This window comes from Oncorhynchus keta, chromosome 4 (assembly GCF_023373465.1).
Source record: "Oncorhynchus keta strain PuntledgeMale-10-30-2019 chromosome 4, Oket_V2, whole genome shotgun sequence".
Taxonomy (NCBI): domain Eukaryota; kingdom Metazoa; phylum Chordata; class Actinopteri; order Salmoniformes; family Salmonidae; genus Oncorhynchus; species Oncorhynchus keta.
This window is the reverse complement of record NC_068424.1, coordinates 22009796-22033530: the sequence shown is the minus strand read 5'-3', so window position 1 is coordinate 22033530 and position 23735 is coordinate 22009796. Positions and strand designations below refer to the sequence as shown.

Here is a 23735-nt window from a genome sequence, read left to right as displayed (position 1 = left end):
TCACAGATCACTGCACCTGTACATAGCCCATCTGTAAATAGCCCATCCAACTACCTCATCCCCAAACTGTTATTTATTTTTCTGCTCCTTTGCACCCCAGTATCTCTACTTGCACATTCATATTTTGCACATATCACTCCAGTGTTTTAATTGCTACATTGTAATTATTTCGCCACTATGGCCTATTTATTGCCTACCTCCCTTATCTTACCTCATTTGCACACACTGTATATATATACTTTTTCTTTATTGTGTTATTGACTGTGTTTGTTTATTCCATATGTAACTCTGTTTGTCGCACTGCTTTGATTTTTCTTGGCCAGGTCACAGTTGTAAATGAGAACTTGTTCTCAACTAGCCTACCTGGTTAAATAAAGGTTAAATAAAAAATAGTTTTGTCCCTCATCATCGGTCGGTAGCCCAGTGGTTAGTGTTGGGCCAGTAACACATCTACTTGAGTTAATTAGTTACATTGCAGAGAGCTTGGTTTATTAGCTTTTACCCTCACATACTAAATCCAAGTTATTCTCATCACTGAGGGAGGAATTTCCTTCGGAACAATCTAAGCTAATTGAAATCGCAACCGTAGAATCCCATTTAACACCCAGGTCTGAATGGTGACTTTGGTTTATGAGCTAGCTGTTAATTGACGAGTGTTGAGACAATATGGCAGAAGCTGTCATTAGTTTGGCCAGGGGACCGGGGAAATGGAGGGAAAGTGATGCTTCCCACCCAGACAGACAGCCTGCTGTGCATCGTCTCCCCCCAGCCCTTCCAGTAATCACCCAGGCATGCCATTGCCAAAAGCCCAAAGGCAGCCTCCCGCCAGGGGCCCCCACCCGGCACGATTTATGGGGCCAGCATTTGTAGGGGCCGAACTCCCACAGGGCTGGATAACCCTCAGGAATCCCCAGGCCGTCGGCTACAATTGGAGCCGGGACACTCAGGAAGGGGGACTGGGGTGTCTGTTGGGGTTGGACAGTGTACGTCAGACCAACTGTAGACTGGCTTTAGGACTCTTGCCTGGGGTTAGGGCACGGAAGGGCACCGTGTGTGTGTGTGTGTGTGTGTGTGTGTGTGACAGCTGGAGTGACTTCAGAGAGATTGGAAGAACAAAGAAAGGCTGATTGAAGAGACTGCTCTGAGACAGTGGGAGACTGTTTTAATGGGCCTCTGGCCCTCTGCACATATAAATGATTGCATAGCTTATGCTAATGTTAGATTATTTGATGGGTATTAAAATGGTTATTCACGGTCTCTGGTTATGAACAAAGAGAAGAATGTTATGTTAATGCATATCTTGATGTAGAAAACAGGCCTACTCTTTAAGTTGTGAAGCAGCACAGCAGAGTCAAGACTGATCGTTCTTCAAGTTACTCATACCTACTGACCTTACAGCTGTATCCCAAATACATGGTCACAATGCAACATTAGCCCGTGTTAAGTTTTGTGTAAATGTTTATAGTTACTGTGTGTGTGTGCCTTGTAGAGTGACTCCGGAATGTTCTGGCGTCCTTCCCCCATGGCTCGGATAGCAGACATAAACTGTGCGTGACCTACTCCCTGCTGTGCAACCCTACTTGTAACCCTGACCCCCACACAAGTGTTAAACTGCAACCCTACAGAATGCATTAGTTATTCCCCATATAGACTAAGATGATTGTGGACTACAGAAAAAACAGGACCGAGCAGATCCCCATTTTCATCGACGGGGCTGCAGTGGAGCAGGTTGAGAGCTTCAAGTTCCTTGGTGTCCACATCACAAACAAACTAACATGGTCCATGCACACCAAGACAGTTGTGAAGAGGGCACGACAATACCTATTCCCCTCAGGAGACTGAAAAGATTTGGCATGGGTCCTCAGATCCTCAAAAGGTTCTACAGCTGCACCATCGAGAGCATCACTGCCTGGTATGGCAACTGGTCGGCCACCGACCAAAAGTCGAAAGTCGAACGGCCCGGTACATCACTGGGCCGAGCTTCCTGCCATCTAGGACCTCGATACCAGGCGGTGTCAGAGGAAGGCCCTAAAAATTGTCAGACTCCAACCACCCTAGTCATAGACTGTTCTCCCTGCTACCGCACAGCAAGCGGTACTGGAGCGCCAAGTCTAGGTCCGAGAGGCCTAACTCTACCTACATGTACATATTACCTCAACTAACCGGTGCCCCCGCACATTGACTCTGTACTGGTACCCCACTGTATATAGTCTCGCTATTGTTATTTTACTGCTGCTCTTTAATTACTTGTTTCTTATTTCTTATTCTCAACTGTATTTTTAAAAAAAACTGCATTGTTGGTTAGGGGCTCGTAAGTAAGCATTTCACTGTAATGCCTGTTGTTTTCGGTGCATATGACTAACATTTGTTTTGACGAAACCATCTTTCAAAGCCACAAAATTGCTCCTATTACTTTATTCACATCATAAACCTGTATTACCGTAAATTCAGTATTATACAATTCCCATTAATAACAGGTGCGATGATGATGATGATGATGATGATAATAAACACTGGCAAAGCCTCGCGTATTCTATTTGGCGCTTTGTAATGGTTTAATGAAGATGAATCTGTGTATGAGACCAGTATGAAAACAATGCGGTGTACATCAAACCAATCTGTGTAAAATATACTATATGTAAGACCAACATGACTCTCCTGAAAAGGATTACTCACTAGAATGAGTTGTGTTGGTATTTTCATCGGGATAAAAAACGCTATGACTGTCTCGGCCTGACTGACATTTAACTTCACCAATCTATCAATTTACAAGACGACTCTCGAAGCCATAATGATATTTCTACCGAAAGCTGCTTTTCCCTTCATAAATCCGTCTATATAATCCCCCTGGATAGGCAAGATGTTGCCCTGAGCTTTAGCTCTCTGATTGAGCGCAGGGAGAATCTATTAACATGCAGAAGTGGGTAAAACTAGTCTGCTACTCACCGTTGTCTTTTAAGAATAAAGGACGGTTTGTTAGCACATCACTCGGTCTCATCAGAGGAAAATGGGTCGACTCTGAAGGAGTTAGCCATCTCCCAGATAACAAGCAATTCCTATTTAAATTGGCTTAGAGTAGAACACAGCACTCCTAGCAACAGCTTTACACGCTAAATGAGTCTTGAGGTGTAAATTGGCGAGCAGATGCGCTGTTCTGTTTGCATTATGTCATCTGTGCTATGTGGATGTGCAGCGTATGAATTCTCCCCCCCCACACTGTTTTTCTTCCAAACTTCCAACATGGCAATTAATTAATGCCACCAATGACTCGAGCTCAGGTTTGACAGATTCCTCAAGCTGCAGAGCGGGCTGCCTAGGTGACAGATATTGCCAATTCAACACACAGCTAGGATTATGACGGATATGAGGGATTTACACTATTTACTGCTACAGCTGATGTCGCTAAACCCCAGAAACTGTTTATGTACTGTATGTATGGGTGGCTTTTTCCTTTTTGTGTGCATTGCTTTCCTGCTCATTCATGTGAATGGAGAGGGGAAGGGAGGGAGAGAAAAAGCCTGACCACACCCAGGCGATCTGCCAGTGCTTTAATGGAGTCCATGTTTGGGAGGCAGCTACAGGGCCAGGACTGTGTGCAGATCTCTACACACAGAGGACAGGCCCAGCCAAGCCTCATGGACCCTGACCAAGAGGAGCTGTTTTGGCCGTGGCGCTCCGATCTGACTAGAACCCCAGAAATATTTCACCTCCGACTCTCTCTGACCACAGCTGTCCATGCATCCAACTAAAAGTATCTCTTGATCTTCTCCCTTCTAATTTTGACTTGGTGAATATGAATTAGGCCTTTGAAGGTTGCCATGTGAAAACATTGGTAGAAAATGGAGGTTAGTGTGTGTGTGTGTGTGTGTGTGGTATGGCCAAAATGCCTCTGGCCATTCATATCATGCCTCTCTTATACTATTGGTCTCACTACATGGAGGGTTCCCTGGGCTCGTCTTAGTATTGACTGATTTTTATTTTTTGTCATTTTTATTTATTTTTTACTTTCTAAATCTGACTGTGTGAAAGACCCCCAGTGAAATCTCAGAGGCCTCCTAAGAAAATGTTGAGTACATTCCTGTCTTTTTTCAGTGTTCAATGAGAAAATGTGCTGTGTCAAACTGAACCCAGGTTTTTTCCATTTGCATGTTATGACAGTAGTCAAATTGGCCCAAAGTACTATCTGGCTCAACAGCAGGTCTCCATATGTACTCAACCTTGAAGTATTCTCAGTCTCTTACATGAAATGTTTTCTCTCCGAACCCAACAACAAAGCCCTTTTTTAATGTTGTTTACGTCCCTGATTGGGAGATCAAACACAATTCTTCCCTTCTGGAGAGGCATATTCCTGGGAGTAATTGTTGGCAAGATAACCTCCAGGTTTGGACAAATTAGGCCTCTGGAACCTGCGGCGAGGCAGATGGAGCCATGTCTTAATGTGGCTTCAGTGAGAGGCTCTCTCTCTCTGGTTTGCTTGATACTAGGTTGTTGACTAAAAAAGCCTCGTTTGGCCTGCCGGAGCTGGCGAGGGTCTGCTGCTGAGTTTTCTGTAAAACAGGAAGCTGAAGAGTGGAGTCAGTGAGGTGCTGTCCCCCCCCCTCCATCTACATCACACAGTGAGGCTCTCCTTTCATTCAGAATGGTGTGACCCTGTCTGGCCGCCCGCAGGCTAATCGAATGGTAACGGGTCTAGGAATAAATCATCTTTCAAGCCTCTGCGATATTGAGCCGTGGTGGCGTAGTGAATCAGTTGAGACAAAAATAAACATCCATCATGTCTCTCGCTGTCAGAGCTATGGGGAAGCAGGGCAGCGTTGGTGGTACGTGTTGATTTTTGTTTTGTGCCCCGTTTGTGGCCGAGAAACAACGAGAGGGAGCGAGAGTGAGAAAGGGCCCCTGGACCTCGGATAAGTGCAACAGACAAAGCATCTGGAACACAACTGTGCAGTGGATGCATCTGCCAAAGTCTTGTTCAGCCTGCGGTTTTGTAGTCGTGGGTCTGCTGCTGATTTGCTGTTTTCCCCTTTTGTTGTTTGGGTTTTTATTAGAGGCCTCGGCTGGGTCTATAAACGCAGCCTACAGTATCTTTTAGTCAAATCCTGGACAAAAGGCAAGTTGACTCTGTGCGATCCACTAGAATGATTCATTTGTGGAAATATATTTAGCTTTGTAGCAGCTGAATCAAATCAATAATGAAACCTGTATTGTGCCAATATGTATCCAATTCAAAACTCTACCCTGTAGCTTTGACATGAATGGTTTTATTTTTTATAGATTTTTGTAGCCTACATATGTCCCTTTTGAATATGCTTAGAATGTAAATTATAGGTCTTTCTTTGAAAAAGCCAGAGTTATTTTATTTGTAGGCTATGGGTTAAGGAATGGTCAGAATGAGATCGTATCTTAAGAAATGTTCTTTAATAGAAAAATAACTTTAATCCTCCAAGTGAATGGAGTTGCTACAGGAACCTAATTACTTTGACCCCCACGGTTTGGTGAAGTGCAATTCCACAGTAATAGAATTACACTGAGACTCAGATTTTTCCCTTTTAAAATGTATGCTAAAAGAAAAAACATTGACCACACTAACCTTACAACTCTATGCTCAATGACTATATATGTATCAATTTGCACCCCCCAAAAAGTACATTTACTGGAAAAACTGTGCAGATGCAATGTTTGGTTAAAGATTTATGATAAAATGTTCAGTGGAAATTGTAAAACTTGTCCTTGTGCTTAGAGTTGTATGGTTTTGTTCAACTTGCACCAAATCTTTTTTGTTTAGTATAATTTTTAAAGTAAAAAATATTTTCCTGAAAATATCTTATTTGACATACTATTACTAAGTCGTTCAATCCTTTGGAGAGAAAGTCCTGAAACCATAGCAACCCACGGAAAACAATGCAAAGGGAAATGGGAATGCATTCAACTGAAATGTGTCTAGTGCATTTTAACCCAACACCTTAATCGACATACATGTTGTTCTTGCAGTTGTTCTTGCCTTTGTTCAAGGGCAGAATGGCAGCTTTGACCAACCTTTCGGTTACTTCCCAAACACTCTTAACCGCTAGGCTACTTGTCACCGGACAGTATAATTGGGAAACATGTTTAGGCCCAAATAGAGACAAAACGCATATCTAATTTCCTCTTTGGCTTTCATTTGCACAGAATGATCAAATCCCCTTGTCATCTTGAAAATATGCATCTGAGCGTTTTTTATGATTGCTCTGTACAGTGCATCTGTCAGGAATGCAGAGATGTTGTTTGTTGTGCATTCCTTTTCTGTCGGGTGACGTCGAATAAAGAGAACCATGTGGGATTTGTGCTTCTCTCCCCTTCGAGTCTCCGTACAAATACTGAGGGGTTCAGCAAGTAGAGAACTCAAATTCAGCACACTGCACTCTTGTGCTGAGGAATCTGTCAATTTCCAGAGGTCGTTGAACTGGCACCACTTGCGTTGGTTTGGCAGAATGTGAGGGGGGAGCTGAGAGAGAAAGTCCACTTTTTTTTATCTGCAGGAAGTCTGGGATGAATGAGCCATGGCTAGGAACAGGATTTATTGTTTTCATTAAAATAAAATCTGATAATTAGTCTTCTTTTCCATGTGAGTCAGACCCACCCACCCTTTCAAGAGATACTTTCACATCACAAGTCTGTGTTTGATAGAATTGTATATTTTTCTCTTGTTTCCTACGCTCTCTTTTCATGCCAGTAGCCGAGCATAAAAACAGCTCTATGGAGCCTGCCCAGTCTGTGTATTTCTATCTGCAGAGCTACGCAGGGCCTCGCCAACATGCACCAAGTAAGGCGTGTGAGCCCTATCTAACTGGGCTGCATCCAAGTGGTCCCCGTTTGACCTACGAGTTGCTATGCGGAGACCAAACATTCTGACTCTCCAACATAACTAGTAAAGACTTGGACTTCTCTGTCTAGTACCCTGAAATACAGAGGGTGGAGGTCCTGTGTCATACTGGAACTTTGAAAAGTATCACGCTTTCTCCCTTATTCAGTTAAACAGTAAGGTCTAGCTTCCCTGAACCTCCTTCAGCTGTTCATCACCTACACAGACAAACTGCATTGTTAAAATATCTACGTCGATCACTCTTGTTCTCGTTCACCCACTTGCATGGAATAGTGCAGTGAGTGCAAAATATCACATTTGGCTCTTGGCATGGTTTTTATGGCTCAAACGGAGGCTCCATAGGGTTTTCATTCACTCTCTGAGGTTCCACAGGCCAGGCTATAAATGTAGGCTAGTAGCCACCCTCCCCTCTCTCTGCTGTATCACCACAGTAGTAAAATCACAAGCCACATTTAAACCACAAGCTCTAATTACCCCCAATGTAAGGGAAGCGACTGACTGGCATCCCTTATTTTTGTCAGCTCACAAAAAAGTTACTGGGTGTGTCACATCTATTGGCAGGAGGTGTAGGGTCGATTCCTTAAACACATGTTGAACGCACAGTTTTGCAACACAGTGCGAAATGTAAAAGCAGGATCATGGTGATTGTCTACTAGCATGCATGCTTGCATGAATGATCAGTCTCAATTCATTTATGTCATATGAACGTTTAGTGCAACGGGACCTTGGATAAATTGTCCCATGTCCGTGCAAAGCCTGATCACAGCTGCTTGCCCTCACATGGTATACAGCACCTCCACGCCACGCTCCCCCAATTTACAACATGCTTAGAATATGTTTCACTGCATAGCTCAATCATTCACTGTCAGTACGCTTGGCCAGCAGTGCACAGCTGTGTTATGTGACAAAATTAGTTACTCTGTCACAGTGCTACAGTACATACTCGCAATACCACCTCCCTCGTCTCACTGTCTGCAATCATCGTTGTCTCAGTGAGGCTTACGAGTCTAGACTCGTCCTAATTGAGCGCCGTTGTGGCCGTAAAGACAGACGGATGTAGTATAATTATGGCGTGGAAGTGAGTTAGTTTATGACAGAGCTTGGAAGACGGTGAACAAGGAAGCGGCGTATCTTGTAGTGGTGAATCTCCCCGTCGCTGGGACGTCTCATCCATCATCATTTGGCGGCAGTGAGAGGACGGAGACTGCCTGCCATCCCTCACGTCTCCTTAGCGGCCCGCTCAGGAGACCGTTCCATCTGATTTCACATCCCCCCTTACCTGGCGCTACGCTATTCACGTCTCCCTTCATCCTTCTGCTATCACACGGCCGCTGTGTTTAATCGCTTCATTGAGACGAAGAGGAAGTTGCTCTGTAACAACAGGGATTCCTGGTTTCACCCCCTCATGAATCGGTTTCAATGACCGCTTCTACGCGTGTTGCAGAAAATGGCACTTAGCTTCCTCTATTGCTAGTCCTACGTTGATTGGTTCATTGTATTTAAGCCAGTACTCTTTTGGCCCTCCCGGTGTACATGGCCCATCTAGATTTCCACATTTCTGGGTTTTGCCCCATAGCCTTGGAGGAAAGTAGCGACAAGTGATTTAGCCCCTTTGAACCCGGCTAATGAATTATATGGCCACTTTGATCTGAGAGGACCCAGGTAATCACAGGGGACTGCTGAAATGATGGTAAGATGGAGCCTGCTAAATTGGTTTTCTCCCTCCCTGTAGATGGATGGACGTTGGCTGGGGATGGCCAAAAAAGGCATTGGAAGAGGGTAAAGCCATTGACTGCGTGCTGAGGCTGCTAAAACCAGACTGCTATTTGCAATGTCTCCTATCCACCTGTGGAGAAATGGGATTCTTCTTCTCCCCGTTCCTCGGACTCTGTCCCATCTCTGCTGGGTCGTGTACACCGCTGCTACGTTTCCATTAGTAGGATGTCCGCTCGGCTGATCAAGTGTATCTCCCAGCTGGGAGGTGGAGTAGAAGGGGGGGTAGTAGTATCGAGCGAGTGGCCTCCTGGTGCATAAAGTGAATGGTTGGCGATGGGCTGCCAGAGTTTGCGAGAAGCTCGATATGAGCATAATATGATTAATTACTTCTGCTGTTCGGGTCAATGGGCCTGCGTTTAAACCGCAGGTCACCTCTCAGCCTAATGCATTTTAGATTCTCACCCTTATTGATAGAGAAATAATGAAGTCATGAAAAGCCAAACGCTCCCGTCAACGTTTCAACGATTCTATGGTGTGAGAGGTAGTCTCCCAAGGTTTACAGAAAATGGCTGTATGATGTTGCGGAAATTTATGGTAGAATATATTTAGAAATTCCACAACTGCAGTGTAGTGGAACAGCAATGGGCAGTTCCCAGTCTCTACAGCTCAAGAGTAAAAACATTGATACAATTTCAGATTTTTTTACAAAATGTCCAGTGAAACTGGTTCCGTATGGAAGTAAACTCTTAAAAGCTGTTAGCTCTTACTCCATTAGAACAGCCACGAAGTGAACCATGTCAGATGGTGTCATTAACTAGAACATTTCAAGATAGCCCGTCAGTTGATGACATTGGAAGTGACTGAGTGCCATAACTTCAGAAATACACACATATTACAATGTTCTCTAATTAAACACATTTAAAGAGGGGTTGATGCAGCTGACAAACTTTCCCCCTCAAACTGTAAGGAAGCGAATGGTCTTCATCTACTGAGATGGACATGAAGGGAAAGGGGGATACCTAGTCAATTGTACAACTGAACGCCTTCAACTGAAATGTGTCTTCTGTGTTTAACCCAACCCTTCTGAATCAGAGGTGCGGGGGGCTGCCTTAATCGACATCCACATCTTCGGCGTCCGGGGAACAGTGGGTTAACTTCCTTGCTCAAGGGCAGAACGACAGATTTGACCTTGTAGTGTCCTGTATGCAGTGGTGGAAAAAGTATCCAGTCGTCATACTTGAGTAAAAGTAAATGTCTTGCTAGGTGACAGGGTAAATGGGTGACAGGGTAAATGGGTGACAGGGTAAATGTACATTTTCTTTAGGAATGTAGTGAAGTAAATGTAAAAGTTGTCAAATAAAAATAGTTTTTTTTGTATTTGTATCTGTACTTTACTAAGTAGTACTTTAAAGTATTTTTACTTAAGTACTTTACACCCCTGCCTGTATGGCCAGTGGAATAAGGTTGACTCGGAGCCATTTCTTTATCCCCCTGGGATCCCGCTCCCTTGTTGTTCTCCCAAATTATTTTGGGATTATCCTAATCTCTCTGACCTGGAGGCGGTCTGTTGTACTTGAGTTGAGGCCCAAAACTGTGAGGGCCTACCGGTCTGGCTGTTTGAGCTCTCTCTGCTGATGAAGGTACTGTAGATTGCAGCATGTGACATCCCCCTGTTGTTGATCTGTGATTTCCTCTCTTTGAACAGAGCTGCTGCAAATATTTTGGACTTTAGCTCACAACCTGGCTGTACCACAGGGCCCATTGCAATTCAGTGCCCCAGGGGCCCGTATACTGTTTGTAACACACTGATTCCACACACCAGAGCACATAATTGCAAGGTGTTAAGGGAAAACGTGTGGTGAGAAGCACAGCTCTTGTCTTGTTTTTGTCTAGTCTTCCCAGAGAGTTATAACTTTGTTAGGCTGAGTTGCTGCGGCGACGCGCAAGAGACAGTTTATCGCGGTTGCTCAGGAGTCATAAACGCATCGATGCAGAGATTGATGCATCGGATTCCCCCCCGACTCTCTTTTTTTTTTTTCTGGGACCAGGCTGCTATCTGGGTCTGGAGCAATACACAGCCTGACCAGCATCTCTCCTCCCCAATGGAAGACGTTAATCAGGGAAATCTCCCTACCTCATTGGTTTTCCTCTAGAAGGAGAGATGACATTGGGAGAAAGCGAGAGAAAATTATTCTGCAACTGATGATGACATGTAAATTGACCCCATTTTTAAAAGCCTTTCTAAAGGCCTCCCAAACTACGCGTCATTCTCTTCAGACCGCTCATTCTGACAGAGCTAAGAAGGGCCCTCGACACTCAGATAAACAAAAGCAAAAAAATAAAAATAAGGCCGCAATGGGCCCATCAGTCCCAAACGGGTTTAGCAGCGGGATTCTCAGGGCTCAGGCTGTATCGGTGGCACAGCCGGGGAGAGAGAGTGGAGAGATAGCAGGCATCAGGTTTTAAATTACCTGAGATTGCTTTTGTGCTTGGTGTCCTCTGGAGGCTGAGGGGAAGACAAGATGCTCATAAAGCCAGGAACAGGCCACAAGGGACCGCCGAGCCCAAATGCACACTCGGGGGTTTCCCTCACCAGAGAGGACCGGGTGTTGGAGGCCATGTAATTGCCCAGCTGGGATGGGGTAGGAGGATGGTATTATTTCTACCATCTCTGTGTGGAATTACCTGTTATATAGGAAGCTGTTACTGGTGGAACGGGCGCTGCTAGGATAGAGGATGGGTACGAACCACATCTGCTCAGGGCTTGCATTGTTGAATTTATCAGGACACAAGCAGGTAGGCTTATGGATATGAATCCTTATCCTTTTTTTTCGTGGTGATGTTCATCACATTTATAGTTTGCTTGTTTAGGCAGTTTTTCTGAATACTGTTGGTGTGTCATAGATTTATTAGGCAACAAAAGTGGCAGTTTTAGTCAGACACAAATGCACAAACTTTCCAGAATTATAAAAAATAACAAAGTGAACCACATATCCTCTGTTCAAGAATAACTACTGTATTGGTACCGGGTCCAACAATAAAAGCCCATTTAAGGAAAAACTTTGGGGAGGAATGGGTTCCATCATGAGGAGGAGGATTATTGATTGTGGCCGGTGGCTCAAAGCCATGAAAAGACTGATGGAGTTTTAAAAATGCACAACATATCAGACTATAAAGGCCAGTGGAGCGCCTCTCACATAGAAATCTGAAATATTTACCACATAAATCTTGTACCGGCTTTAGTGTAGCTTTGGTCTGTTTGCTTGTTTTATTTTTTTCTTGAAAGGCAGAGAAGATGACCGGGAAGAAGCATTATTGATCGAGGAGGATGGAGGGAGATTGGGTCCTTTGAGGCCCCGTCAGACCCTTTCATGTACACCCCAACGTCTCGCTAAAGTATTGCTCACTCATTTTCAGAGGGATCAATTCAACTGGCTGTCCACACTGTTTACATTTACTGTTTGCCAGACTGGCTCTGGAGAGTAGGGTTGGGCGGGATCCAGATGTTCATGTAGTCATACCGTCCTTCTCTCATCCTGGGATTTATGGTATTACCGGTTTAGTACACAAAGGGTGCCACAAAAAAAATGCTAAAAAGCCCAGAGTGTATATATGTATATGTAATATAATTTGCACAAGTAATAGCGAATGGAGGCTGCTAGCTAAATATGCCATCAAGTGCAAATGAAAATAAACAACTTACAAAGACTGGCAATACAGCTCATAAAGTTATACATATATAGCTGTAGGTAGGAGCTAGCGAATGTCATTTTTGGTGAGTTTAGACATTTCCAAGTGAATGTGAACGAGAGACATTGTGCAAATTAAGATTGTTATTTAACATTTTTATTATTCTTTTTATTTATTTGACTCCCTTTTTCTCCCCAAATTCAATCGAATTACGATCTTGTCTCAACTCTGAAATTCCCCAACTGGCTCGGGAGAGGCAATTGTCGAGTCATGCGTCCTCCGAAACATGACCCGCCAAACCGCGCTTCTTAATTAACACCCGCCCACTTAATCCGGAAGCCAGCTGCACCAATATGTCGGAGGAAACACTGTTCAACGGACGACCGAAGTCTGCCTGCAGGCGCCCGACCCGCCACAAGGAGTCACTAGAGCGGGATGACCCAAGTAAATAAACCTCCAGCCAAACCTTCCCCTAACCCAGACAACGCTGGGCCAATTGTGCGCCGCCCTATGGGACTCCCGGGCTCGGCCGGTTGTGATACACCCCGGGTTCAAACCCGAGTCTGTAGTGAAGCCTCAAGCACTGCGATGCAGCACCTTAGATCACTGCGCCATTCGGGACGCCAAATTAAGAACGTTTTGACACATCCTTATCTGAAGGAAGAACTGTTCTGGCTCTGGAGCAGCATGTCTACACTCTGTCTTTATTGTAACCGGTATTGAAAAATCATCCCGTGGCTATTTGCAAATACCCCTGTATATGGTATACTGCCCAAGCCTACTAGAGTGCCACTGAAGGGGAGAGCAGAGGGGTTGTCTGTGCATCCCCCTGCCTTCTGTGTGCATGTGTGTACGCATACATGCACTCAGGAAGTATTCACACAATTTGACTTTTTCCAATTTTGTTGTGTTACAGACTGAATTTAAAATGGTTTCAATTAAAATGTTGTGTCACTGACCTACACACAATCCCCATAATTTCCAATGCCTCGCTAAGCAGGGCACCTATTGGCAGATTGAAAATAAAACAAGAAGACATTTGAATATCCCTTTGAGAATGGTGGCGTTATTAATTACACTATGGATGGTGTTGCAATACAGTTAGGGATTTCACCACGATGCAAATGGTGACTTAAAAACATTTACAGAGTTTAATGGCTGTGATAGGAGAAAGCTGAGGATGTATAAACAGCATTGTAGTTTCGCCACAATACTAACCTAATTGACAAGAGTGAAAAGAAGGAAGCCGGTTCAGATTAAAACTGTCAAAACATGCATCCTGTTTGCAACAAGGCACTATAGTAAAACTGCAAAACATGTGGCAAAGCAATTCACTTCTTGTCCTGAATACAACGTTTTATGTTTGGGGCAACACCAACACATCACGGAGTAACATTCTTCATATTTTCAAGCATAGCGGTGGCTGCATCATGTCATGCTTGTCATCTGCAAGGACTAGGCAGTTTTGTCAGATAAAAATAAACAGAATAGAGCTAAACAAAATCCTAGAGAAAGACCTGGTTCAGTCTGCTTTCCAACAGACACTGGGAGACACATTCACCTTTCAGCAGGACAATAAGCTAAAACACAAGGCCAAATATACACGAGGAGCTTACCTAAACATTGAATGTTCCTGAATGGCCTAGTTACAGTTTTGACTTGAATTCCACCTTGTAACGCAACAAAATGTGGAAAAAGTCAGGGTGTGTGAATACTTTCTGAAGACGCTGTGTTCTAAAGATCTATTGTTGTGTTGTCATCTGTGTCTTGCAACACCAAACAAAATGGGAGGTGATGGAGAGAAGTTGAGTTAAATTGCTATTCGCAGTACAATGCTAAGACCAACGGTCTGGGACTAAACACCTCCCTCTGCAACTGGATCCTGGACTTCCTGATGGGCCGCCCCAGGTGGTAAGGGTGGGCAACAACACATCTGCCACACTGATCCTCAACACAGGGGCCCCTCGGGTGCACGCTTAGTCCCCTCCTGTACTCCCTGTTCACCTACGACTGAGTGGCCAAGCACGACTCCAACACCATTAAGTTTGCTGACGACAACAGTGGAAGGCCTGATCACCAACGAGACAGCCTATTGGGAGGTCAGTGACCTGGCAGTGTGGTGGGAGGTCAGTGACCTGGCAGTGTGAGCAAGACAAAGGAGATGATTGTGGACTACAGGAAAAGGAGGGCTTAACACACCCCCATTACATCGACGAGGCTGTAGTGGAGCAGGTCGAGAGTTTCAAGTTCCTTGATTTCCACATCACCAACAAACTATCATTGTGAAAACACACGAAGACAGTCGTGAAGAGGGCTCGACAACTCCTTTTCCTCCTCAGGAGACTGAAAAGATTTGGCATGTGTCCCCAGATCCTCAAATAGTTCAACAGCTGCACCATCGAGAGCATCCTGACCGGTTGCATCACCGCCTGGTATGGTAACTGCTCAGCATCGGACCGTAAGATTCCAGCGACTACCTCAACCGGAGCGCACATTGACTCGGTACTGATAACCCCAGTATTTAGCCTCCTCATTGTTTTTTTTTTTTTACCTTTATTTAACCAGGCAAGTCAGTTAAGAACAAATTCTTATTTTCAATCACGGCCTAGGAACAGTGGGTTGACTGCCTGTTCAGGGGCAGAACAACAGATTTGTACCTTGTCAGCTCGGGGGTTTGAACTCGCAACCTTCCGGTTACTAGTCACACACTCTAACCACTAGGCTACCCTATAATTTTTTTAAAACTTTAGTTAATTTAGCAAATATTTTCTTGAACTGCATTGTTGGTTAAGGGCTTGAAAGTAAGCATTTCGCGGTAAGGTCTACTACACCTGTTGTGTTTGGTGCGTGTGACACAATTCATTGGTCGCCTTTGTACAGCCCATTCAAAGCATGGCCTTGGACACATGCAGTACCATCCCTCTTACATTAGAGCAGACCTGAGTTGTTGCCAGAAGAGTGACCAGAGCGCATGGCCCTATTGAATTACATTACATGACCAGTATCAATAGCAGACAGCATTGAATAGAATAGGTTTAAAAACACAGTAGTGCAAATTGACCCTTAAAATTCTCATAGATCAATCGGAGACTACACTGCCACAGGTATGATATCAAACTTAAGCAGCTACGAGAACATTGCCTTTCAGTTTGTAGTCTCTCTGTCCGCCTCATATCAGCGGGTCATTATTAAACCGGCGAACTGCTCACACCGCCAAATAGTAAATGTGTGTTTACCTCCCCCTCGTCAAAATATAATCACAGCGTTGTAATCTTAACCCCCGAAACAGCGTGTTCCGGGGAAAAGGCCCTGCGACCAGCCGTCTGCATCTGCCGATAACGGGAGGAGCGAGATTTTAAAAACTGTTGCTCCTCACCGCTGAGTAATTTTTAAAATAGCACTATCCAGTTTCCCCATGGGGAAGGGAAGAGCAGCTTTTATTCAGAGGGGTGAATAGAATGGGCTAAATATCTTTGTTGCTGAATGTTTCAATCTCTCTCTGCATTCTGTGCGTGTGGATTTAATGGCTCGACGCGGGTCCAAGTAAATTGATTCTACCATCGTGGGGTAAGAACACAGTGGCGAGCCACCAGTGGCGATGAATGAAAGAGCTATCGCCTGCAAGTCACTCTCCCCGCTCGCTGACTCCACTAGCACCACGCTGCTTCCAGTTATTTCAATAGAGAACACAACCTCACATTCACTGGCTATTTCTTTTCTCTCCCTTTGATATGGAGCTGTGTATGTGTGTGTTTTTGTGTGTGTGCGCTGCAGATGCAGTAGTGTAAACAGCAGAACAGGCCTAAACGTCTCTCTTCCTGACTACCGATCTGTGTTTTGTGTGGCATGGTCCCTGTAATGTATCAGTTGAATGTTCTCAGTGTCATTTCATATTACCAACATGTAGGTGTGACATGGTACACTAACTGATTAGCATTGCCTGCTTGGTCGTTCACCTAGTAGTCTAGATGCAGTGTGCTACAAGGTACCGAATTGTTGACCGGGTTTAAATCGAGGCTTATGATCCTGTTGGAAATCCCCCCTGTAGTTTCCACTCTTTTTGATAGTCTCTGTTACCCTTTGAATCTCTGCTCTAGGATATGTTGTGTACAGTAGACATGACAATAAGTTTCTCTCGGCACCAAAGACGACAAGCTTACCACTTCATTCTCTCTGAAAGCCCAAATGACTAGTTGTTCATGTAGAAATGAAATGGCATCAGAATGCAGAGATAATACACGCTTCTGTCAAAATCAGAGCATCAGAATGCAGAGATAATACACGCTTCTGTCAAAATCAGAGCATCAGAATGCAGAGATAATACACGCTTCTGTCAAAATCAGAGCATCAGAATGCAGAGATAATACACGCTTCTGTCAAAATCAGAGCATCAGAATGCAGAGATAATACACGCTTCTGTCAAAATCAGAGCATCAGAATGCAGAGATAATACACGCTTCTGTCAAAATCAGAGCATCAGAATGCAGAGATAATACACGCTTCTGTCAAAATCAGAGCATCAGAATGCAGAGATAATACACGCTTCTGTCAAAATCAGAGCAAAGCAGCTCAGAAAAATGTTTTTTTGTCAGTGTTGTTGCTGGCTGGTAGGCGATCAGTTTTTCCCCCGCACAGTACACAACAAGCGCTTAAATTACATGCATCTCAGAGTCATTACATCTAAACCTTGACAAGACGTCAAAGCCCATGGTGTCGCTAAAATATATTTATCCGCCGTCTTTTCAAGGAATTGAATCACACCCGTGCAGCCAAAGAAACACTGCTTAAGGGTAAGCACATGGAAAGGCGGGGATTTACTCACTTCCTCTGTGAATAAGGCAATACTGAGCTTTTTGCCTTGTTTTATTTCCTCCTTCCACGATATATATGGTTGAAATAAAAAAATAGCAAATCCTCTCAATTCACCGAATGTCACACTGGGTTCTGAACAATGTGTGAGCGACGCTCTCAGACATACTTTTTATTTATTTATCACAAAGGCAGGCCTTTGTTCAATCACCTCAGAACTTGTTTATACACAGAGGACATTGCACATGGCAGCGTCTTTATATTCTACCTGACCTGTTATATTCATGTAAGTGGAAGTTGAATCCAGTCAAAGCCGGCTTCCGTCCATGGCCACTGGCAGGTATACAGATGTCAGTTAGAAGCAGTTGTGACAGGAAAATCTCAGTGTTCTCAGGACGGTTGTCAAGTTGTGGTAGAAGCTGAAGTGGTGGTGTTCCTCTGTCTGTGGTTGTCATAATGTCGGGTTTGCCTGTTACTGTAAGGTGTTTGTGGGTGTGGTGAGCTTTTTGACAGCCTCATAGTGGTAGAGTTCTGATGGTAGCATGACCTGTAGTGGCTGTGATGACATTGGAAAGCCTATGCTACTGTACAACACTAGATAACCAAGAGTATGTGGACACCTGCTCGTCGAACATCTCATTCCAAAATCTTGGCCATTTAATATGGAGTTGGTCCCCCCTTTGCTGCTATAACAGCCTCCACTCTTCTTGGAAGGCTTTCTGCTAGATAAAAAAAAATGTAATAGCTTTTTTTATTACCCTTTTTTCTCCTCAATTTCGTGATATCCAAATTGATAGTTAGTCTTGTCCTATCGCTGCAACTCCCGGACTCGGGAGAGGCGAAGGTCGAGAGCCGTGCGTCCTCCGAAACACGACCCTGGCAATCCACACTGCTTCTTGACACAATGCTCACTTAACCCGGAAGCCAGCCGCACCAATGTGTGGGAGGAAACGCTGTACACCTGGCGACCGTGTCAGTGTACACTGTACCCGGCCCACCACAGGAGTCCCTAGTGTGCGATGGGACAGGGACATCCCTGCTGGCCAAACCCTCCTTTAACCTGGACGACGCTGGGCCAATTGTGCGGCAATTGCGCGGCCGGCTGCGACAGAGCCTGGACTCTAACCCAGAATCTCTAGTGGCACAGCTAACACTGCGATAGACCACTGCGCCACTCGGGAGGTCTAGATGTTGGAACATTGCTGCGGGGACTTGCTTCCATTCAGCTACAAGAGCATTAGTGAAGTCGGGCACTGATGTTGGGCGATTAGGCCTGGCTCGCAGTCGGCGTTCCAATTCATCTCAAAGTTGTTTGATGGGGTTGAGGTCAGGGCTCTATGCAGGGGCATTGTCATGCTGAAACAGGAAAGGTCCTTGCCCAAACTGTTGCCACAAAGTTGGAAGCACAGAATCTTCTAGAATGCCATTGTATGCTGTAGTGTTAAAATGTCCCTTCACTGGAACTAAGGGGCTGAACTAGGCCGAACCATGAAAAACAGCCCCAGACCATTATTCCTCCTCCACCAAACTTGGCACTATGCATTCAGGCATGTAGCGTTCTCCTGGCATCCGCCAAACCCAGATTAGTCCACCAGACTGCCAGATGGTGAAGCGGGATTCATCACTCTAGAGAACGCGTTTCCACTGCTGGAGAGTTCTATGGCAGGGCGCTTTACACCACTACAGCTGGCGCTTGGCGATCTTAGGCTTGTGTGTGGCTGCTCGACCGTGAAAACCCATTTCATGAAGCTCCCAATTTTAAGTTATTGTGCTGACGTTGCTTCCAAAGGCATTTTCGATCTCTGTAGTGAGTGTTGAAACCGAGGACTATTTTTACACGCTCCGCACTTCAGCACTCGGCAGTCCAGTTCTGTGAGCTTCTGTGGCCTACCACTTCACGGCTGAGCCGTTGTTGCTCCTAGGCATTTCCACTTCACAATAACAGCACTTACATTTGACCGGGGAAGCTCGAGCAAGGCAGAAATTTGATGAACTGGAAAGGTGGCATCCTATGACGGTGCCACGTTGAAAGTCACTGAGCTCTTCAGTAAGACCATTCTAATGCCAATGTCTGAAATAGTCGAATCCGCTAATTTGAAGGGGTGTCCACATATGTTTAGATGTATAGTGTATGTATTACTGCAGACAAAGCTACAGGAGTTCTATTCTGTAATTTGCTTCCTTGTATTTTCTCTCTTTCTGCCAGTGTCAAATGTTTTCTATTTCTCTCCCTCTGTCCCACTCTTACAGGAACTACACAGTATGCCTTATTGAATGTGTTGTGTTACTCCAGCACTGGTTCTAAATCCTATTTTGTTGTATTCCTCAGGGGACTGTGACTTTGAGGTGCCCTACACGGCATGCGGCTACAGCCAGGGTAAGGACGATGACTTTGAATGGGAGCAGGCTAACACCATGGAGAGGCCGTCGCCCAACCCCTGGATGCCCACGGGTCAGTCTTCTTCCTCTTTCTCACCCCTCCCCCTCCCCACCCAAACAGAAAGCCCCTGAAAAACAGAGAACCCGTTCAACCCAATGACCCACTCACTCAGCACTAAGCATTTTCTCTTATTGTATTATCAAGGGAACGTCTCCCAAAGAGAAAATCCCCCCACTGGGTATGACTGTGATCTCTTCTACAGATAAGGTGGTTCCTTTTGAACTCTCTCAAAGGAAACGTGGCAGATTTACGCTCTGCTCAGCATTAGGCTGTATTCAACGTCATTAGTCTCCCTTTGTTGGGCCCGCAACTCATCACCTCACTCCGATGGGGCAGCAATAGTCGCAGTGAAATGTTGTGCCAACGTTGAGAAATAGCTTAGTGATGGCACCCGCTTTGACCTTTCTAATGAGGTCTACAAGACAGTGGCTCTTCTGTGTGAGCAGAGGTTTCTGTGGATAGAATGAGCACAGGATGAGACGCTCTATAGTCTCCGATGGCACAGCCAGTGTGGATTCATCTATGGTATTCATGGAGGAATGATGTGTTTACAATGCCTCTGTAGGCCGGTTAGTGCTGGTTATTGATTAAAATCTAGCCCAATAGTTGCCAGAGGAAGATTTAGCTAACTAGAGATTAATGATGTCCGGGCTAATTATTTATATATATTTTTAATATACGGTGTTAATAAACGGCTTCCTTTTTAATCTGATGAATTTCATGAACACAGTTTTTGTTGTGCAGTTTGTCCCTTGGTAGCTGTGGCTTGAAACGCCAACAATTTAAAATATTTGATTTTGTAGGGCTATTGTCAGAGCCTATTTCATAGATAAAATAGAATTAAAATGCTCTTTCATATCATGTTTTAGTTGCCATTTCTGTTTAAAAAAACAAGGACCGCTTGTCAGATGCTCTTCAATTATTTCACATAAATTGATTCTCCACAATGACATTGAAAAACATTTAAGAAATGTTCAATGCCTCTTTCATTTGCTGTACAATGAGCTCCCCCGGCACAGCATTGATCGCTTCCTCAATTTCAAACGGAAGAGTAATTGCCACAAAGGGAATCGACTAGCACCCTTTGATAATTGACTGAGGATGAAGAGGAGGCCATTCAGTCACTCGATAACAAAGGTGACGCCTTTGGACAAATGGACCCGTTTTCCCTCTTTAATCTGATAAATCAGAGGCCCAATTCGCATGAAAGCCGCATCTCTTCGCTCTCACTGTCTCTGCTCTCATCCAGCTTGCCAACTGACAGACAGGCTAGAATGAATTACCTGGACTTTTGCTAATTTCATCGCTTTCCTACCTACTCCACGTCCATCGTCCAATGCCCTCTCTGTCTGAGAAATGACCTGACATAGTCAGGGAAGAGGGGGAGGTGTTTACTTTGCCATTGGAAGGGTGATTTATGTGGCTACAATGGGGAGGAGGTTTAAAGCGTGGCTCGGCAGAGAGCTGTGACATACACAGTCAGGCCCCGGCTCCAGGACCTTTTTTAATTGATGCCCGTGACGGAACTCTGGTTGTGGCGGTCCAGAGGCAGCATCATATTGTTTTCTTTAAGGAGCATCCCTACTGGGATGTGAAGCTGCTTCTCTCTGATTGCAGCTGCCCCCCCGGTTATTGCCTTCTCTCAATATCCTTTGCCGTGATTTATACACCGGAGTATATAGGTGCTGTGGAGAGCAATAAATCAAGCTTCTACCTTTAAAAAAAAATGTTTTACTCACCCCTCACGCTGCGTTGTCAGCGGCTAGTTAGGACGATGTCATGCGAACGTGTGAATGCTTTTTGGTATAGTAAATGCTCAAAGCTAATTTGAGCGCAACTGACAACTGTTGATATTTATATATCTCTATGTATAACAGGTTACATCAGTTGGGCCTGTGCCAGTCAGTATTACATATCCGTGTATGATTAAGGAGTGGCCTGTCGTAATAGTAGGACTATATATTCCCTCTCTCGTCTTACAGCTAAGTTCTATATCCAAATGTTTCCACCAGGACACATTGCGTTATGTGTTGCTCATAGAAGCAATTCTATTTCTATCATGTCTGCCTTCCATCCAGGAGAGGACAGAGGAGGGTGGCTGTGTTCTCTGCTCTGGGAGTTAGAGTGCTAATTAAGAGCCATAAGAAGTCTTATGACCCCTGTTTGAGGAAGTGGGCCAAGCACGGCGAGGTCTGGGGAAAGGCACTTGAGGGCAAGATGACACAATGGCCACTGGCCTGACATGAAACCTAGGTCTGAATGACCTCTGACCCTGATTGGCCCACCATAGCCACCTGCTGAGGTGTAGGGGGAGGGATGTAAGTGGGTGTAGCTACACCCTAGGGTGTCTTATCACATGTCAGAGGGACACACTGACTGGACACAATAGACCAGAGGTTATACATGCCATGTTAGTATCTCAATCATCCTGACCTATGGCTTTGAGGCGTTTGAAGAGTGCCCAATAAGAGCTCAAACCCATCAACACAGCACGGTTCCTTGGATGAGGCTGGTCGTCAGTCAGTCTCAGAACTCGCTGACTGGACCTCACGGTCTCCCAGTCTGTTGGCTGTATCTGGTTACCAGACTTGCTGTCTTTCTGAGGCTTGAAATCATTCCCCATCTACTGCCATAACAGGTGTAAACCCACCAGCCCAGCCTTTGAACAGTCCCACTTAGTTGCTTTTAGGGTTTATCTATCCTGCTGCATCTCTCTGAGATTCAACCAGCTCTAATGGTGTGGTAAATCCAAATGCTCGACTTCGGACTTCCTCCATTACCAAAAGGATGGAGATGGAATTGACTCAGAGCTCTTCAATACAAGGTTGTAATGTGGTCAAGTAGCCCTGGAAAGTGTCCGACTTTGTCTCCCATGTAGATAACGCAATCCTGAACCCATTACGTCACTGTTGGCAATTCATCTTCGGCAGAACGTTACTGTTTGTTTCAGATGGAGAACAGAAGTGGCGAGATACCGTTAAGTTTTCTCCTCATTTAACCTTCTGATGGTCACGTTGTAATCATGTCTGTAAAATTCGAAACAAATGTTCCTTGGTGTCCACAAAGGGTACCAGCCCTATTAAAAAAATAACTAAATGTAAGACCAAAGGGGAGGAAAGGGGCTTCGCTATTGGACAAACCACCTCTACTCCGGCGTGCCTTATTAGATGACGTGTAAATGATGGCCCCATATTCAGGTACAGCCCCCCATATCTGGGGAAACAAGCTGAAGAATAATAGGGTCTCTGTCTGGGTGAGAGGCAAACCGTGAGTCGGCAAAACAGACGTTCACACATCCCTTCCGTAACAGTCCCATCATGCATTACACCGATAAGTATCGCTTTGCAGCGTGACTGAGGGAACTCATTCTGAAATGGGATTATTGCACGCCACAACTCGCCTCATCCATCAACAGTCGAACGCAGTGAGATCTCACTGTCAGCAAACAGACTCCTGGTGTATCCAAACCCCCAGTGAAGTTGTCTGTTCTGTGGAAATGTTAATAACCTCAGAGTGCAGTAGGGCTAAGTCAGATGACTGTGCTGTTCTGCTCTAATGAAAGAATCCTATCTTACTGCTGTGACTAGCGTGTTATTCCAGCTTTGTGTAATGCGAGCGCCACCGTGGAAAGGAGGTTAAAAGTGAATGACCCATGTAACTGCTGACCTAGCTGGCCTATCAGATCTGGGTTTACTGTACTGAGCTACTTCTTCCTTCAGGGTGTGGGAGCGGGGAGCATGTGATGTTGATGTGATGTTTTTTTTCCTTCACTCTACTCTTGCTCTCTCCCTCCCCTCTTTCGAAACCCAGATAACATTACTAGTTTGCACAAATAAGGTAATTGCCCCAGTACTGTGTGAATTTACACTCTTTCCTCGCACAGCTCAAGTACTGTTAACTTTTTGGTTCCGAGATGAATGTCAATAATATAAGTGTCATACTACGTTTTTAGCGGTTGACCTAGGGTTCATGACTAGATTTACACACTCCAGTGGAGCATTCTAACTGGTAAATTTCATCATGTCATTTTGTCATCATACACAGCTGGTCTATCCACAGAAGATGTCAGTGGGTCATTGTACAGTAACTCTGAAAGAGTCATGGTAATGCTCCCTACTATATATACTGAACAACAATATAAACACAACATGTAAGGTGAAAGATGACAGAATTTGTCCGTACACACAAACAGCTTCTTTCTCATAAATGTTGTGCCCA

At 44.8% G+C, this 23735-nt stretch overlaps 1 protein-coding gene across 50 annotated transcripts in view; it reads left to right on the top strand.

Moving 5' to 3' along the window:
• Nucleotides 1-23735, top strand: part of LOC118382678 (receptor-type tyrosine-protein phosphatase mu) — a 321821-nt gene that overhangs the window by 40419 nt on the left and 257667 nt on the right. For all 50 annotated transcript variants that reach the window (XR_008105268.1, XR_008105127.1, XR_008105158.1 and 47 more), the window contains exon 2: nucleotides 19407-19529. Coding sequence is in view for 1 of the 50 variants with exons in the window: in XM_052503964.1 (XP_052359924.1) it covers nucleotides 19407-19529 (123 nt within the window). In the remaining 49 variants the exon portion in view is untranslated. The remainder of the gene's footprint in view (nucleotides 1-19406; nucleotides 19530-23735) is intronic.